This window comes from Echinops telfairi, unplaced genomic scaffold, assembly GCF_000313985.2.
Source record: "Echinops telfairi isolate 266 unplaced genomic scaffold, ASM31398v2 ScPeMD7_60;HRSCAF=208, whole genome shotgun sequence".
NCBI lineage: Eukaryota > Metazoa > Chordata > Mammalia > Afrosoricida > Tenrecidae > Echinops > Echinops telfairi.
Window position 1 is genome coordinate 510,333 of NW_022103958.1, and position 16,670 is coordinate 527,002.

Sequence of the window (16,670 nt, forward strand, 5' to 3'; positions counted from 1 at the left end):
CCGCCCCCATGTTGACCCTAGTCTAACTACCTATGTTAGACAGGGTTCTCTAGAGAAGCAAATCCAGGACACTAATGATTTCATATATATAATATCATAAGAAATAAACAATTAATCTAAAGAGCAGTACAAATGACTCAATGCAACTCACTTCCTTGAGTCAGCTCATACACTGGCAATCCTTCAAGTCTTGAACTCCGCTTGGTAGTCCTCTATAGAACAGCAATTCAGGCTATCTGGCCACAGGCAGCAAACATCAAGGCAGGTGATCACCAGTCAGCCAGGTGACAGCGTCCGGCAGTCCCTAGCTCAAGCAATGTATACTTCAGCAGCATGGCAAAGCAGGTATTGAAGGAACCTCAAACTACAGCGACACAGTCCACGGGTTAGGTGTCCCACAGGTAGTGTAGCTTGAAAATCGAGGAAGAGAAAAAGCTAACACAGCTGCACACTGGTCCAATCATCAAGGTGCATGAAACCTGATAACTAGAAAGGCGAGACTGACTGAGCCATTTATCTCTCCGCCCTTCAATTAATCCCACATGTGTTTATCAGTCAGGTTGGTACAATAAACCAAAACTATCTCACTACCTGTCATTCCCCACTGAAGGAGTATGGACCCAAATCATTGGGAGATACTGGGAGTAGACAGTTCCCTGGCTACTTCCTGCTGGAAAATGGATACAAAGTGGGGCTTTGGGTCCACATCCTTCCTGCTCTCTTGGGAGGGGTTGTCATCCACTTGGAGCCCATGGTGAATGGGGTTGAGGTGGTGGTCCCGGCATCTATGATCCTGGGGATGGCAATCTTGGCTCGGTGTCATATGTAAACTGATGGCTTGTGGAAGAAATAAAATAGGTGCACATTTAGGTAAGGTTAGGAAAAGATCTATGGGATGGCAATGCTCACTAAAATCTAGGTTAGTCTTATACTGAAATATTCTAAAGTGAATCTCAGGAGGTGTTAATACGAGATTGACAGGCATAGCCTACAAGCTTATTTTAAATGTAGGAATTGTGTGAAAAATTTATGAACTTAAAAACTGTTGTGAAAAGCATGTAAGGCCACACAGGGTCTACACGAGAGTTCTCAACTGAAGATGGCACAGAACCAAATGTGTAGAACCAAGAGCAGGAAATCCCCAGAGAGCTAAACGAGTCAAACAAGAGACCCACCACACTTTGGGCTCTGCCTTTATCCTCCTACTTGAGAGGGCAAGGTTCAAGGTAATGGTTGACTTTATGGGCGGAGTTCAGGTGCACCTGTGTGATGTCACATCACTGAAGCCTAGGAGTTTTCCCATAGGTTCCTGATGGGTGCCCGACTTTCCTTCAACACCTTTATCATGGCCCTGCCAGCCGATTGCCGCTAGCACAGGAGTTTCACATCATCCCTTTGTCTCTGGTTTTATGAACTGTCAAAACTGTGATAGAGCAATTTCAATATCTGGCACAAGTGTGTGTAGTTAGTTATTCAGATTCATTATATTCAACTGTTTAAGTTTTAAAGTGTTTGGTGTGATCACTTATGGATTTGTGTTTATTAAATGGTGTATTGTTCAAATGATAGAAAACTATAAAATTCATACTTTATATAGGAAAAGAAAGAAATATTTGTTGATCTGGAGTATCCCATATGTCATGTGTTTTATGTGTTCTGTTCCCTTTATAGTCAGTAGGGTTTCATTCTGTTGTACTCATAGGATCCCTATGAGTCAAGATAAAGTAATTGGACCCATGTGGTTATAATTTCCTCTAAAAATAAAATGAGCAATTTTATTTCTTGGTTAAACTTTTGCACTAAAAATTAACAGAAATATCAAAATAAAATAGTAATATCATAGAACAATTGAAACTATGATATTTGCTTAAACCCTTGTGATACTTAAAGTTTTATAACACTTCCCTAGGTTCGGATTCTCAGTAGTATTGCAATTAACACCAACTAATTCTCTGGGACCTGATCTAGCACGATGTAATCATAGTCAATCAGTTGTAACCCTCCATATTGGGATAAGATTAAAGGGGAATATGCACCCTTACACAGTTCACAGCCCAGATATAATTTAAATAAAGTCCCCTTGGGGTGTGTGAACTTTCAATTTCATTGAACACTGTGAGAGATGTTGCTTTTTGCTGCGTCTGAATCCTGCAGCTAACTCATCAACCTGGTTTCTTTAGACTGGAGCCAAAGGCTTGCCAGATTGCAAGCTAATCCTGAAAGTAGTCATGAACCTGCCAACTGATTTAGGACTCATGCACCTCCACAGCCACAAACTCCGTGGGTTTATCTCCTCTTAACATCAAGCAAGTAGGGAAGAGCCCCCGGGCATGTGACCCATGGAATTGGAACCTGCCTGGACATGGTCTTGCCCATTTTTACAACTGTGTCATTATTTTGATAAGAATTTCTCTATTTAGGTACACATATAAATATCACTGGATTTAACTTCCTCTAGAGAAAACAGACTGATAGTCCTCCATAATGAAAGAGCAAGCAAAATAAATAAGTATTAAAGAAGGATTACATAAATCTGAGACAAAGCAAGCTGAAGAAAAGCAAAGGCATTTAACATTAATGAGCCTAAAATCCTGATTACTATCACACACATCCATACATGTACACTAAATGCATGCACACAAATATGCATGTGGGCTCACATGTAGAACCAAAGAAAAATTTAACATTGATAGACAAGCAAATATCAACAGCACGTTTGTTTTAAAATTCTACAGATGCTTCTGAGGGGCATTCAGATTGGAAGCAACAAATCTAGCTGCAGTAATGAAATAAATTGCATACCTATTCAAGTCTTCCTTTAAAAGCTTTTTTGAGAAGGTACTATGTGTTATAAAAATGAAATTAACCAATAAAACTGTTTAAAAAGTATTTACAGTGGCAACCCACTGGGGATGTTTTATTCTGTCCTATTGGTTTGCTATGAGTCAGAATTGACCCCTGTGACAGTAAGGTTTTATTGCTGCTGCTGCTGTTGGTTTGTTTGTTGATTTTAGTATATAAAATGCTCTCTTGCTTATTTCAGAAAATTGCTCTTAATTTCCTCTCCCTGGATACACAGTACACAGGTAATTTACATCTATGACCCTTATCATTTACAAAGCTTCCACTACCATCAAGTGAATTCTGATGTATCATGACCCTATATCTAAATGTCTAAAGGATGTACACCTTTAAGAGAGCAAACAGCCTTGCCTTCCTTTTGTCGAGCAGCTGTTGGCTTTGAACTTTGCAGTAGCAGTCCAACACTTAACCCACAGCACCACCACAGCTCCTTATTAGCCAGATTAGTGCATTTATTTTATTAAACAGTTATAAATTCTGCAATATACTATCCTTTATTATTATTTAATTATATACTTGTTTACAAGATTTTGAGGTAATTAAGCAGGTTACCAGATAATCCCAGAAGAAGAAAACTGCATTTCAGGAAACATAATTTATTAACCAATGAACACAGCTAATTAACATCAGAGCTAAGTGCACCTTCTAGTTCACTAGATTTATTTTCCGAATTTATACGACAAACTTCTCCAAGGAGGGAATAGTTTTCCAGAGGCCAAAGTGACTCATGGACACATTTTTATCAAATAGTTCATTGTTCCAGAACCATTCTCTTGGTAATTCCATGGAAAATAACCCCTCCACCCCTCTACCCCCCAAAGGCTTATCTTTTTGTCCCAGAGAGAGTTCCCACTCTTTCTCCTTGGCACATCCACGGGGGACTAGAAGAAGACAGCTGAAGAAGTTGGTATAAGTATCCAAACATAATCACATCATACTCTAAGTAAGCAGCTAAAAAGGTAAGAAGAAAACATAGATAAAAAGAGAACATGTTTCATATATATATATGAAAGAAGTTTGAGCCTTGAATGCCTAAGTAGAATATATACCTTGACATTTAAATTTATATTTGGTGATTCTAATTTAATTCAATATAAATTAATTAGGACTTACATTGGAAGTTGAATGCTTCCTAAGCAGAAAGCAAAGGAAACAAAAAAGAGACCTACATATTTTGGCTAAAAGAAATGTAAGAAAATTGCTTTCAAGTTAGTGATGGATAATAATCAGATTATGAGTAATACAACTAAGCAGGTCTATTTGAAATAAGGGAAGTTATTAAATGGAGAAAAAAAATAAGATTTTAACTATCATTGGTTATGTGCTACTTCAGGAATTTCATTGTTCCTTATGTAGGTATATAACTTATTTTCTTCTAGACATCAATTTAGTATATCTATATTTAAAAATCCTCTATGAAAATTGAATGAGTTTAAAATGAATTAAAATATGTACAAATTTAGTTTTATATTATTTGTAGAGGATTATGATTTCAGAATTATGACATGAGAAATTATATTGCAATATAAACTCAACCTCAGTGCTATCGAGTTGGTGAACAAGATTGTAACTCATCACAGGAGTGTAAAACTTTGTATTTTTCCCAGAGTATGTACATCTGCTGACCTTGAAGTTAACTACCCAACACATAATGAGCGCTCCTTGGATGACAATATAGTCAATTGAAAATAGTTTAAGCTGTGGAATCAGAGAAATATGGTTTGTATCTTTGCTCCATTAGTAATTATCTATGAGATGTTGGTCAAGTTTTACATTTAGCTGAGTCTCATTTCTCTCATCTATAGAAGAGCGTTAAATTATTCTGTTCTAATTGTGTTAGGCTTCTAACTGCAAGGTCCAAGCCACCAGTAGCCCCCTGAGAGAAAGATGCTTGTTGTTTTGTTTTGCTTTCTCCAATAGAGTTCCAGTCTGGGAAGCTCACGGGGGCCAGTTCTACCCTGTCCTATAGCTTCTCTATGAGTTGGCTTTAACTTGATGGCAGTGAGTTTGGCTTGGGCGATGTAGAGTATGCAAAATAATGTTCACAAGACTCCTTACCTCTAGAATACACTTAACAATGTAAGGGAGCAATCATCACAGTTTTCTTTCTTCTTAAGTCTAGTGTTCGCACTACTGTTCTCATGAACATACTTTACTTTGTGTACTCTCTTAAAGTAAAATCAGCTGGTTGTAAAACAGAACCAATTACCATGGAGTCATGCATGTCTCGGTAGAACTGTGTTCCATAGGATGTTGAGTGCCTCATTGTCCAGAAGTACATCAAAACTTATTGCCATCGGGTCAATTCTAACTCGGAGAGCACCAGGTCTTTTTTTCTAAGATGCTTCTGGGTGAACTTCATATTCCACATTTTTGTTTAGAAGGAAAGCAACTTCTTTTCTGCTTGGACTTCCCTTTTAACACTGTCAGAATGACAAACTAATTTCTAATAGATTAGTAAACAATAATACCTTTTTGCAGAAGCTCAGCTGAAGTCACTAAACTCATACTTTTTCTCTGTCAAATCAACGATTCCCTACAATGAAGTAGATAATGGCTCTAATGGGACCTGGTTTGGTATAAAATATATGCTCATGAAAATTGTATGGACGAAACAACAAGGGTGCCTGAAAAATTACATCTTTGAAAGTTTCAGGATCATTTAAGTAAAACATGCTGTTATTTTCATGATGAGTCTGGAGACAATGCAGTAACAGAGCTGTCTTATGATACTTGAAATAATGGACCATTGGGATTCATTAGCTTACCTTCAATGCAATGATATTTTAATATATACTTATATATTAAACATGTACATGTGAAGAAAACCACCTTAGTTTCTGCTTGTGGCTCATTCATTGCTCAATGCTTTGATAAAAAAAAAGATTTTAAAATTTCTGTTTATTTTGTTTCAGATGAATAAAATGTGGAAGTCATGTTGTAGTTTTCACACATAGTCAAAATTTAATTTAAGAAATAAATTACGACAGTATGTTTGCTTACATGATACTGTTGCATGAATGTCATATTCATTTAAGTGAGTAAATTATCTTGGAAAAATGTTGTCACTCTTACCTATTCTTTGGTACAAAAAGGAGGGCATTACTTTCCCAAACTCACTCTGGCAATAGGTGCTATATCTGACATTTTAATAGAAATTTTTAGTCCACATATAAAGTTCTTAACTTTCTGCCTAGCTGTCTTCTTGCAGACACACCAGTGGAGTGATGGTAAAAATCAGTCTAGCAGACATGTCTCCTACTGCTGATAGAGAACTATAATTTCAGTTGAGTTTACAATACATTTCTACAGTAGGTTATCAATGGATGTATCCCCCATACATTTTCTTTCAGTTTTTTTTTTCCTTTCACTGTGACTCTTCCTATCTCATTTTTTTGGTGTCCCGATTCCAGGAAATATTTTTGTTTGTGATCCATAGATTCTTGAAAGTGGGAGCAGAAGCATCGGAGGGAGAAAGACCGATAGAACGGAGAACTTTTAAAGCATATCTTTATTTGTTGTGATGTCCAAAAAACTATGAATGTGCCATTTTATCAATTTTAATAATCTTATTAATGAAATCAACACAATTCAATTACATATTATCATGAGATATTTGTATTATAATATTTATGTGTAAATAATACTTATTTACATTAAATGCACTCAGTTTCACACTTATCAACTAGGTTAAGTTCCAATGAACAGGTTGTTTATAGGAATCTAGGTTATGCAAGAAAAGCAAAAGCAAAAGTATGATTACATCACACCATAAACTGTAGGGAATGATTGACTACACTATTACATAACTGCAAAGCTGCAAGGTTATATAATTACACCACAGATAAATTATATGATAACAGAACTACCAAACCCATGATTCTCTGACTCCAGACAATTTAATCTCACCACCATAATCAGTGTGAGTCTCGCCTCACAATTTAGAATTTGTTACTGCCAGACAACACTGTTAAATGGACAAACTGTTTAGACAATCAATTTTTAATTATAAACATAAGTGTGAAATCTTTATGAGATAGAAGGTTACTAAGTAATAGGTGTCACAGCTTCTAAGAAAACTTGAAAGGTCAGTCTAGCTTCATCTACTTTCTAGTTAGCTGAGAATATTTTAAACTTCAATCATTCGCAATAATTTTCCTCCTTTAAATGTTATTCACTCTTGGAAGACACAAAGGAACATTGATAGCCCAATAGGTTAAGGATTAGGCTGCTAACCAAAAAGGCAATGATTTGAACCCGCCACCCACACTTCACAAGAAAGACACCATTTTCTTCCGTTAAGATCTGAAGCCTCAGAAGCCTCATGTAGCAGTTCTGCTCAGGGCTGTTGGTTTTCTGTGAGTCAGAACTGACTTGACAGCTTTTGGGGTTGGGGGTTTCTTTTGTTGGTTTAAACATTAAGACAAGTCATTCATCCATACTGCAGATAATCAAGAATGATTGCGCTCTTATGTTTTATTTTATCTAATAAAGTAGAAAGTTCTATTTTATCTAATAAAGCTTTCATGTATAATGTTTGGGACTTGAAAATACCTCTGTTCATTCATTCTTGTAAATTGTAAAGGTGTAGTAATTTGAGAACCACATACAGTGACAGATTTGTTTGTGTGGCTGTTGATTTTTGACACAAAAGTTTAGTCAAGATATTAAAAAAAACGGTTTCCTTTATTTTTACAGGGAATGATATCCACATGGGCCCGACTACTTTATTCCTACCTATGCCACCCTTGCTTATTACGACACACGCCCTTTTAAGAAACACAGCATGCAGTTAGGTGCACCAGATTCACAGACTGTAGCATTCACCAGCTACTGTGCAGTCAATTCCAACTCAAAGTAGAACTGTGCTCCCTACAGCTTTTCAAGACTTCTCTTTGGAAGTAGATCCTCATTCTTTTCTTATCATGGGTCTCTGTGTGGAATTTAACCACCAACCATCCGGTTAGCAACAAACAGGTTAACCATTTGTGCTATTCAGAACTAAAGTTGCACTCAAACGTACAAATACCAACTGAAATGTCAATGTTGCCTACAAGCATGGATCTATACAAGATTCAGTTGAAGAACAATACTGAAGTCATCATATTTACACTGTTGGGCTTCACAGGTGATTTCGAACTTCACGTTTATCTCTTTTTACTCTTTCTTACTATTTATATTTTCACCCTAGTGGGGAATTTGGGACTGGTTGTATTAGTTATGGTGGATTCACGACTGCACACTCCCATGTACTATTTTCTGAGCGTATTATCTGTGTTAGATGCCTGCTACTCCTCAGTTGTCACCCCAAAAATGCTGGTCAATTTCCTGGCAGAGAATAAATCCATTTCCTTCATTGGATGTGCAGCACAGATGTTGCTCTTTGTCACTTTGGGGACCACAGAGTGCTTCCTCTTGGCAGCAATGGCATATGATCGCTACGTAGCCATCTACAACCCACTTCTGTATGCGGTTCACATGTCACCCAGAGTCTATGTGCCACTCATCACGGCTTCATTTGTTGGTGGTATCCTGCATGGCACTCTACACACTGTTGCCACTTTCAGCCTCTCCTTCTGTGCATCCAGTGAAATTAGACATGTCTTTTGTGATATCCCCCCAATTCTTGCCATCTCCTGTTCTGACACTCACATCAACCAACTTCTCCTCTTCTACTTTGTGGGTTCTATTGAGATAGTCACCATCTTGATTGTCCTGATTTCCTACCTTTTCATTCTTCTGGCCATTCTGAGGATGCGCTCTGCGGAAGGACAACGAAAAGTCTTCTCCACTTGTGGTGCTCACCTAACTGGAGTGTCCATTTATCATGGGACAATCCTCTTCATGTATGTGCGGCCAAGTTCCAGCTATGCTTTGGACCATGACATGATAGTGTCTACATTTTACACCATTGTGATTCCCATGCTAAATCCCATTATCTATAGCTTGAGGAACAAAGATGTAAAAGAAGCGATGAAAAAACTGTTTGATAGAAATTGGCTCATAAATAAGGTACATTTTTAACATTGTAGAACTGAAAAGAAATGTCAAGTATCAATCCACATTTCTATATTTTAAGGCTAGAGAAAAAAGTGGCTTTGCTTTTAGTTAAATTTGTCTTCTTACCAAATATAGCTGATTAATACCAGTCTTTCAAGTCAAACTTTTGTAAGTGTATATAAGTTGTACCCTTTATCTGCCCTTATTATTATTTACGAGTTGACCCATATTGAACAATAATTGATGCATCTGTATTTTGATCCTTGGTCTTAGGCAAAAGGCTGAGAAGCAGTTGTGTAGTGTTTTGCTTAGCTTCATTTTTACTTAGCTAATGGTGATGTCTTGAGAACTCTGGTTTTGCATATTCTCACATTGTCTATCCTAAGTCTTCATAAAATATTTAGAAATTAATATCCTATTAATATCCCATTCTTTGAAGGACCACCATATACTCTTACACATTCAAATCCATTTAGGTGTTTGGATATGCCTTCTGCATCACTTAACCCAGAACTACAGACTTTGATTCCATTATTATAGGTTTTCTTGGTCATTGTTCAGTTACAGAAATTGATTAGCTTTATCCTGAAAGTAGCAAGAGACTAGATTGTAATATTTTTTAAGAACATATTTAAGGTTCAGTAAAAACAAATCCATAGTTTAAAGAATAATCTGCAATGGTGGCTATTCCTAAATCTGAAAACCTAACTTATCATTACTTGACCCTTTTTCATATTCTACTTCAGTTACTAGTGCTACTTTTACTCGCTGACTATGAGGAACCACCTTGTATGAACGTCATGCATTAGGCCCAATAAACATGACCCAGAGAAAGAAAATGCTTCACCTCAACTCTTTCCAGCATTTTCCAATTAACTTTTAATATGATTTTTAATTTCAATATTGGTTTCTTTCAATATTCATTGAAAACATAATATCTTGTTTCAACAATAAACTAACTCTTCCTCCTACCAGTGTTGGTTATGTTGTTACTGTCCCACCCACAGCAAAATCATCAGAATCATGTAATCAAAATCGTATTCCTATAGGAGAAGTTCTTAAATGTGAGTTTACAATAAAATTTCAGAAACTTAATTTATAATTTTTCTGATAGAATACGTAAAGAGAACTTATACATTTCTTTTGGAAAAGGGCACAACTGGACAGTGTGGTTTCACTCTATACTCAAAATTTCTTTAAATGACATTTATATTCAATGACAGAGATGAAATACAGACTTTTTTTTTGCAATACAGATAGTTTATCTAATAAAACTTACACAGTTTGGAGCCACAGAAATTTAAAATCATTTCTGATTCTATTAAAATGGTCTTTATATAAGAAAGGTATAAGCGGCTTCAAAATGTAACTTTACTTACTCAACTTACTTTATTTATTCTCTTACTTAATTGTTTTCCTTGAACCTCACCTCAGCCTCTGTGGAAGTTTTACAATTTGCTACAATGCTCACAAGCAAACAAGTTGATAAAGATATCTCCTGGCAGGTCCAGATAAGTCTGAGGATGCAGTCTTATATGTCTGATTGTTAGTAAACAAAAGGCTCGTTACTTTCATCTGGTTTTTGTTGTTATTGTTAGATGCCATCAAGCTGGTTCCCACTTACAGGGACCCATGTGCAGCATAATGAAGCACTGCCTGGTACTGTGCCGTTTTCACAATTGTTACAATGTTTGAGCCCGTTGTTGCAGCCACTGTGCGGATTCATCTTGTCCAGGGCCTTCCTCTTTTTCAGTTGTCCCCCTTCCTTTCCGAGAATGATGTACTTTTCCAGGGACTGCTCTTGTGTGACAGCATGTTCAACGTATGGGAGACGATGTCTTGCCATCCTTGTCTCTAAGGAGCATTGCGGTTGTACTTCTTTTAAGACAGATTTGTTTGTTCTTTTGGTAGTGCATGATACTGTCAATATTCTTCACCAGCACCATCTTTCAAAAACAACCATTTTTTTTCTTTCTTATCCAATATCCATCTTTCACATGTACATGCATTGATTGAAAATACCATGACTTGGCTCCATTGTTTATCAGTTTGGTATATGGTAGTGACTTGTGTGTTGGCGTGATGCTAGAAGCTGTGTCACTGGTATTTCAATTGCAAGCAGAGTCACAAAAAATGAAGATATTTCAGCGGAGCTTCCAGGCTAAGAACAGACTACACAGAAGGAATCAACTGCCCAATTTGGAAGAAATAGTCACTGAAAATCTTATTCATAGAATCTAAACATTGTCAGTTATTGAATGCCTATGAACCAAAGCAGAACATTGTCAGATATAGTGCTAGAGAATGGGCCCCTTGGGTCAGAGAACAATCTAAATATTACTGAGAAAGAGCTACCTCCACGAAGTTCTCTGACCATAGTGAATTAAATGGAGTAAATCTTGTGTGAGTGAACCATTTGGAATCTTTGTTTGCTGATGAGGCACGACACATGGTGAGAGGAAACAGCCAAAAGCATCAATTAATGATCAAAACTTGAAATGTATGAACTATGAATCTAGGAAAGTTGGACATTTTCAAGGATAATATGGAATGCACAAAGATCAATGTTCTAGGCATTAGTGAGCTGAAATGGATTAGTACTGGCCATTTTGAATTAAAAAAAAAACCTTCTGATTTACTATTCCATGTATAGTTCCATGTTATATAATCATCTGTCAATTTCAGAGGATTAAGAGTGAAGGGGTGGCATCTAGCCTGTCAATCAGGGCATAACCAATGAGGCCTCTGTGTGGGCATGTTTTCTCCTGAGGATTCTGAGAATTCCTGTATTCCTCATTGGAGGGAGGAGATACATTTTCTCTCTACTGACTCCCTGGAAGAGATTGCAGCTAATGAGACACATGGAACTACACTAGTGCCCTGAGCTGGAGCAGCCACGTAGAGACTCCTGCCAGAGCTGAGATGCTAACAATGCCACTTGATACACAAGACCTCCCACTCACTGGCCTGTGATCTTCCTGCATTTATTATCATTGCATGTGTTTTGTGAGTCTGAAGAGGACTTTATAGATTGGTATCAGACATATGGGCTAATATTGGACTTATAGACTGCTCTGGGATGTTTTCTCAATATTCAATTGTTCTTGTATATAAAGATCTTTCTTATACACATTTGAGTATCTCTATGAATTTTTTTTCTCTAATATGCTCCGACTACCAACCAAGAATAACAAAATCAAGAGGAATGATGTTACATTCATTGTCAAAAGGGACAGTTCAAAGTTTATCATGGAGTGTATTGCGGTCACTGATAGAATTGTGTCTACTTGCCTTCAGAAAATCCAGTCAATACAACAATTATTCAAATGTATGCATTGAACACATAGTTATTGATGAAGAAATTGATGAGTTCTACCAATATCTGCAGTCTGAAATTGACCAAACATGCAATTCAAATGCATTGATAAATTATAGGTGATAGGAATTCAAAAGTGGGAGACAAAAAGGAAAGGAGTAGTAGTTGAAAAATAAGGTCTTGGTGATAGGAACAAAGCTGGAGATCACATGATAGAACTTCTTAAGACCAATGGCTTGTTCATAGTAAATACTTTTCCACAGCTACACAAATGGTGACTATACACATGAACTGCTCCAGATGGAATGCATAGGAATCAAATTCACTACATCTGTGGGAAGAGATACTGGAGACAGTCAGTGCCAGCATCTAAAACTAGGCCAGGGCTGGCTGAGGAACAGACTATCAATTGCTCATATGTAAATTGAAGTTTAAACTGAAGAAAATAAAAACAAGTCTACAAGAGCTAAAATGTGACCTTGAATTCAGTCCACCTGAATGTCAAGAACACTTCAGTGACATATTTTCAGCATTTAACATTAATGACAGGCAAACTTATGGACTTTGGGAGGACATCAAGAACATCATTAATGAAGAAAGCAAAACGTAATTAAAAAGACAAGAAATACAGATTATAGTAGATGTCAAAAGACACTTAAACTTGCTTTTAATCATAGAGTAGCAAAGGCAAATGGAAAAAAAATGATAAGTCAGAGACCTGAATAGAAATTTTCAAAGGGCAGCTTGAGAAGACAAAGTAAAATATTATGATGAAATGTACAAAGACCTAGAGTTAAAAAGTCATAAAAAAGAACACATTCAGCATATTTTAAACTGAAAGAACTAACTAACTAAATAAATAAAAGCCTCCCGTTGGAATACTGAAGGATTCGATAGTCAAAATTTTGAATGATCAAAAGATGGAACGAATACACAGATTGACAGTGCAAAAAGAACTAGTTGACTTTCCACCATTTCAGGAGGTAACATATGAATAAGAATCAATGTTGCTGAAGGAATAAACTCAATTTGCACTCAAATCATTAGCCAAAAAGAAGGCTCCAGGAATTGATGGAATACCAATTGAAATGTTTCAACAGACTGATGAAGCGCTGGAAACACTTACTCATTTTGCCAAGAAACTTGAAAGAGAGTTACATGGCCAGCTGACTGGAAAAGTTACATTTTTTACCCATTCCAAAGAAAGGTGATTTAATAGAATGATGATATATTTGGAGTGTTTCCCTTACACTTTGTGTGATGCCTCCTGCACCTGAGTGATGACTTCATTGTCCTTTTGAGGTTAACAGTATAGTAATGTCTAATTGTAATTTATCCTTATAACATAATCAATATACTGAAACAACAAAATTGCATACAATTATCCCTAAGAATGTTTAAACAAAAATTCATTTCAAATTAAGCTGCATTAAAATTCCTGTACCCCTTTTTCTCCTCAGGTGAAGTGGAAAACAACTTGCAAGAAATTTGTTAGTAACTTTTATTTTTAAAAATAAAATGGTCTCTTTTGAACATTGTAGATGTTTTTGAGGACCCTCTACCTTCCCAAGCACGATGTCATGTTCCAGGGATTTGTCCCTCGTGACAATGTGTCCAAAGTGTGTGAGATGAAGTCTTGCCACCCTTGTTTCTCAGAAGCATTCCACTTGTACTTCCATCAAGGACAAATTTGTTGTTTTTTTCTGGCAGTCCATGGCACTGTCAATATTCTTCACCAACATCATATGTTAAACTCAGCAATGTATCTCCAGCTTTCCACTTATATGAGCTGACTGAAAACACCATGCTTGTGTTAGATGCACTGTAATTCTCAAAACGACATGAAAGAGGTTGTGTTAGACAGAGTTCTCTAGAGAGATAAAACCAGATTGCTAATAATTTTATAAATATATATTTAGATAGATAGATAGATAGATATATAACACAAAAAATAAACAGTTAAATTATAAAGCAGTACAAATGGCTCAGTACAATTCAAATGTGTTAGACAATTGTGAGGCACTGGTAGTCCTTCAAGTCTTGAGGGCCACCAGGTAAAATAAAAAAGTTCCTAACCCCCTGTTGCAGTTACATAATCTCCTGTCAACATGTGAAGGGGTGGAGTCTAGCCTGTTAATCAGTCATAGCCAGTGTGGCCTCTGTGTGGGCATGGCCTTCTCCTGAGGATTCTGGGAATGTCTGTCTTCCTCCCTGGAGGTGGGACACACAGACTCTCTGCTTCATTTTCCTGTTGACAAGCCTCATGGAGCTACACTGATGAAGCCAGAGCCCTGAAGCTGGAGGATCCATGTGGACACCCATGCCAGTGCTGACGTGCTTCCACCGCCACTGAATCACAAGACTTTCCACCCACTGGCCTGTGATCTTCCTGCATTCAGCATCATTGCATGTGTTGCATGAGTCTGAAGAGGAGTTTATAGACTGACATTCGATATATAGGCTAATATAGGACTATGGACTTGAACTGGACTGGGATGGGATGTTTTCTTAATATACAATTACTCTTTGCTATAAAGCTCTTTCTTATACACACAAAAAAGAAATTTGTAATTTGTTAGTTAATACCAAAAAAAAATTTATATAAATATCGAGTTAAATACTTTTCACTCTTGATATTTCAGTAAAATATATTCCTCACAAGAAATAATTATTTATGGCGGAATGGATGTCCAAAGTCTCTACATAACCTTCTTTTTCATAGAAATTATCACAATGGTCTATATCATAACAAGTATTGATATTGATTTTCTTGAATATTTGCATTCTCTAAAGCTATATCATTACAGTGACACTGTAGCATATGATACCAGGAACCATATAGTTTACCTGGACATATTTACTGAATGAATAGAGAATCTTTGAATAAGTAATGGTTATAGTAGAACTTATATGCAGTTTATTGGATAATGACATAATGACAGCTTATTAGATAATAATTAGATATTACAATGACATAAGAACTTTCACTATGTTATTCATGTAATCATCCTAACACTGTTCAAGGGGAGAAAAGAAGACCCACTGAATTATAGTCTCAGTTATAGAGACATAGGTAATAAGTCTTAAACAAGACAAGTCAAAGAATTCCTCTATGTAAAGCAGACTTCCAGTACTAAGCCACAATGGTGTCCAAGGATTTACAGAAATCTGGCCACTTCAACTGGATACGATGTCCTAAGGAAATCTTCACAAAAGCACTACTGGTGGTAAACAAATAAGAGTTCCAGGAAGGACTATAGAAGTGGGAAAAGACCATTATTGGAAAACATATATTATTCTAGAAAGAAAAACGTATATAATTGATTCAGGGACCTCTGACAAAGGCAGTCAGTTTAAGAATCATGATCATGTAGATTCATTTGTTGTTGTTAGGGTTACCTTCAACTCAGAGTGACCAATGAATCACTGCCTGGGTTTTCAACAAGCTCACAATTGTTGATATGTTAGAACCCATTGTTGCATCACTATCTTGATCTTTTTTACTGAGTTTCTACCTTTTTTTCCCCCCTGTGCCCTACTAGTTTACCAAGAATGATGCCCTTTTCCAGGAACTTGTCTTTCCTGATAACTCGCCTCTCCTAAAAACAGGAGATAAAGTCTCACCACCCTGGCTTCTACGAGCATTCAGGTTGTGCTACTCCCAAGTCAGAACTGTTTGCTATTTTGACACTCCACCGTACTTTAATTTCTTTTGCTAGCACTATAAATAAAATGCTTCCATTCTTCTTCAGTCTACCTAATTCAGCGTTCAACTTTCCCATGTGTATGAGGTGATTAAAAATACAATGACTCTTAAATTTGGGCTCTAGTACCCCAAATTCCATCAAACGCACACAGACAGGAGTAATACTAGGCTTCCTCTCCCTGGATCGGCATGGGGAGTGCTAGTAATCTACTTTAAAACAGATGGTGCCTCAAGGCAAAGCTTTTCACTTTGCCAATTAATAGTCAGAAAAAGTACAATGCAGACAGAATCTATAGGAGAACACCCAAAAGTAAATTTGGGGTTGTTACTGCAAACAGTATCCTCCTGAAAATCTCCTAAAACCAAACAAAAATGAATTCACTGTCAGTGAGTCTATTCTTATTCATTATTATGACCTTATTGGACAGAGCAGAATGGTCTTCGTGGGTTTCCTAAACTGTAACACTTACCTGGAGTTGTTAAGTGTCATCCAGTAGGTTCCAACCCATAGCAATCCTCTGCACAACTGAACAAGACACTACATGGTCCTGCATCATCAGCACAATTGCTCCCATGCCTGAGCCCTTTGATGCAGCCACAGTGTCAATTCGTCTTGTAGAGGGCCTGCTTGATTTCTTTTCACTGCACCTTCACTTACCAAATTGATGTCCTTCTCCAGGGACTGGTCCTCCTGACAATATGTCCAAAGTACATAAAATGAAGTCTTGCCATCCTTGCCGCTAAGGAGCATTCGTGCCTTACTTCTTCCACTACAAGTGCATCTAT

The 16,670-nt window shown here is 36.9% G+C and overlaps 1 protein-coding gene across 1 annotated transcript; it reads left to right on the forward strand.

The window, feature by feature from the left end:
• The first annotated feature begins 7,878 nt into the window (after positions 1-7,878).
• On the forward strand, positions 7,879-8,886 carry LOC101663423 (olfactory receptor 5T1-like). The gene has a single exon (XM_004708396.3). The coding sequence runs from the start codon at positions 7,900-7,902 to the stop codon at positions 8,884-8,886; it is 987 nt and encodes a 328-aa protein (XP_004708453.1). The 5' UTR covers positions 7,879-7,899.
• Positions 8,887-16,670: the final 7,784 nt, after the last annotated feature.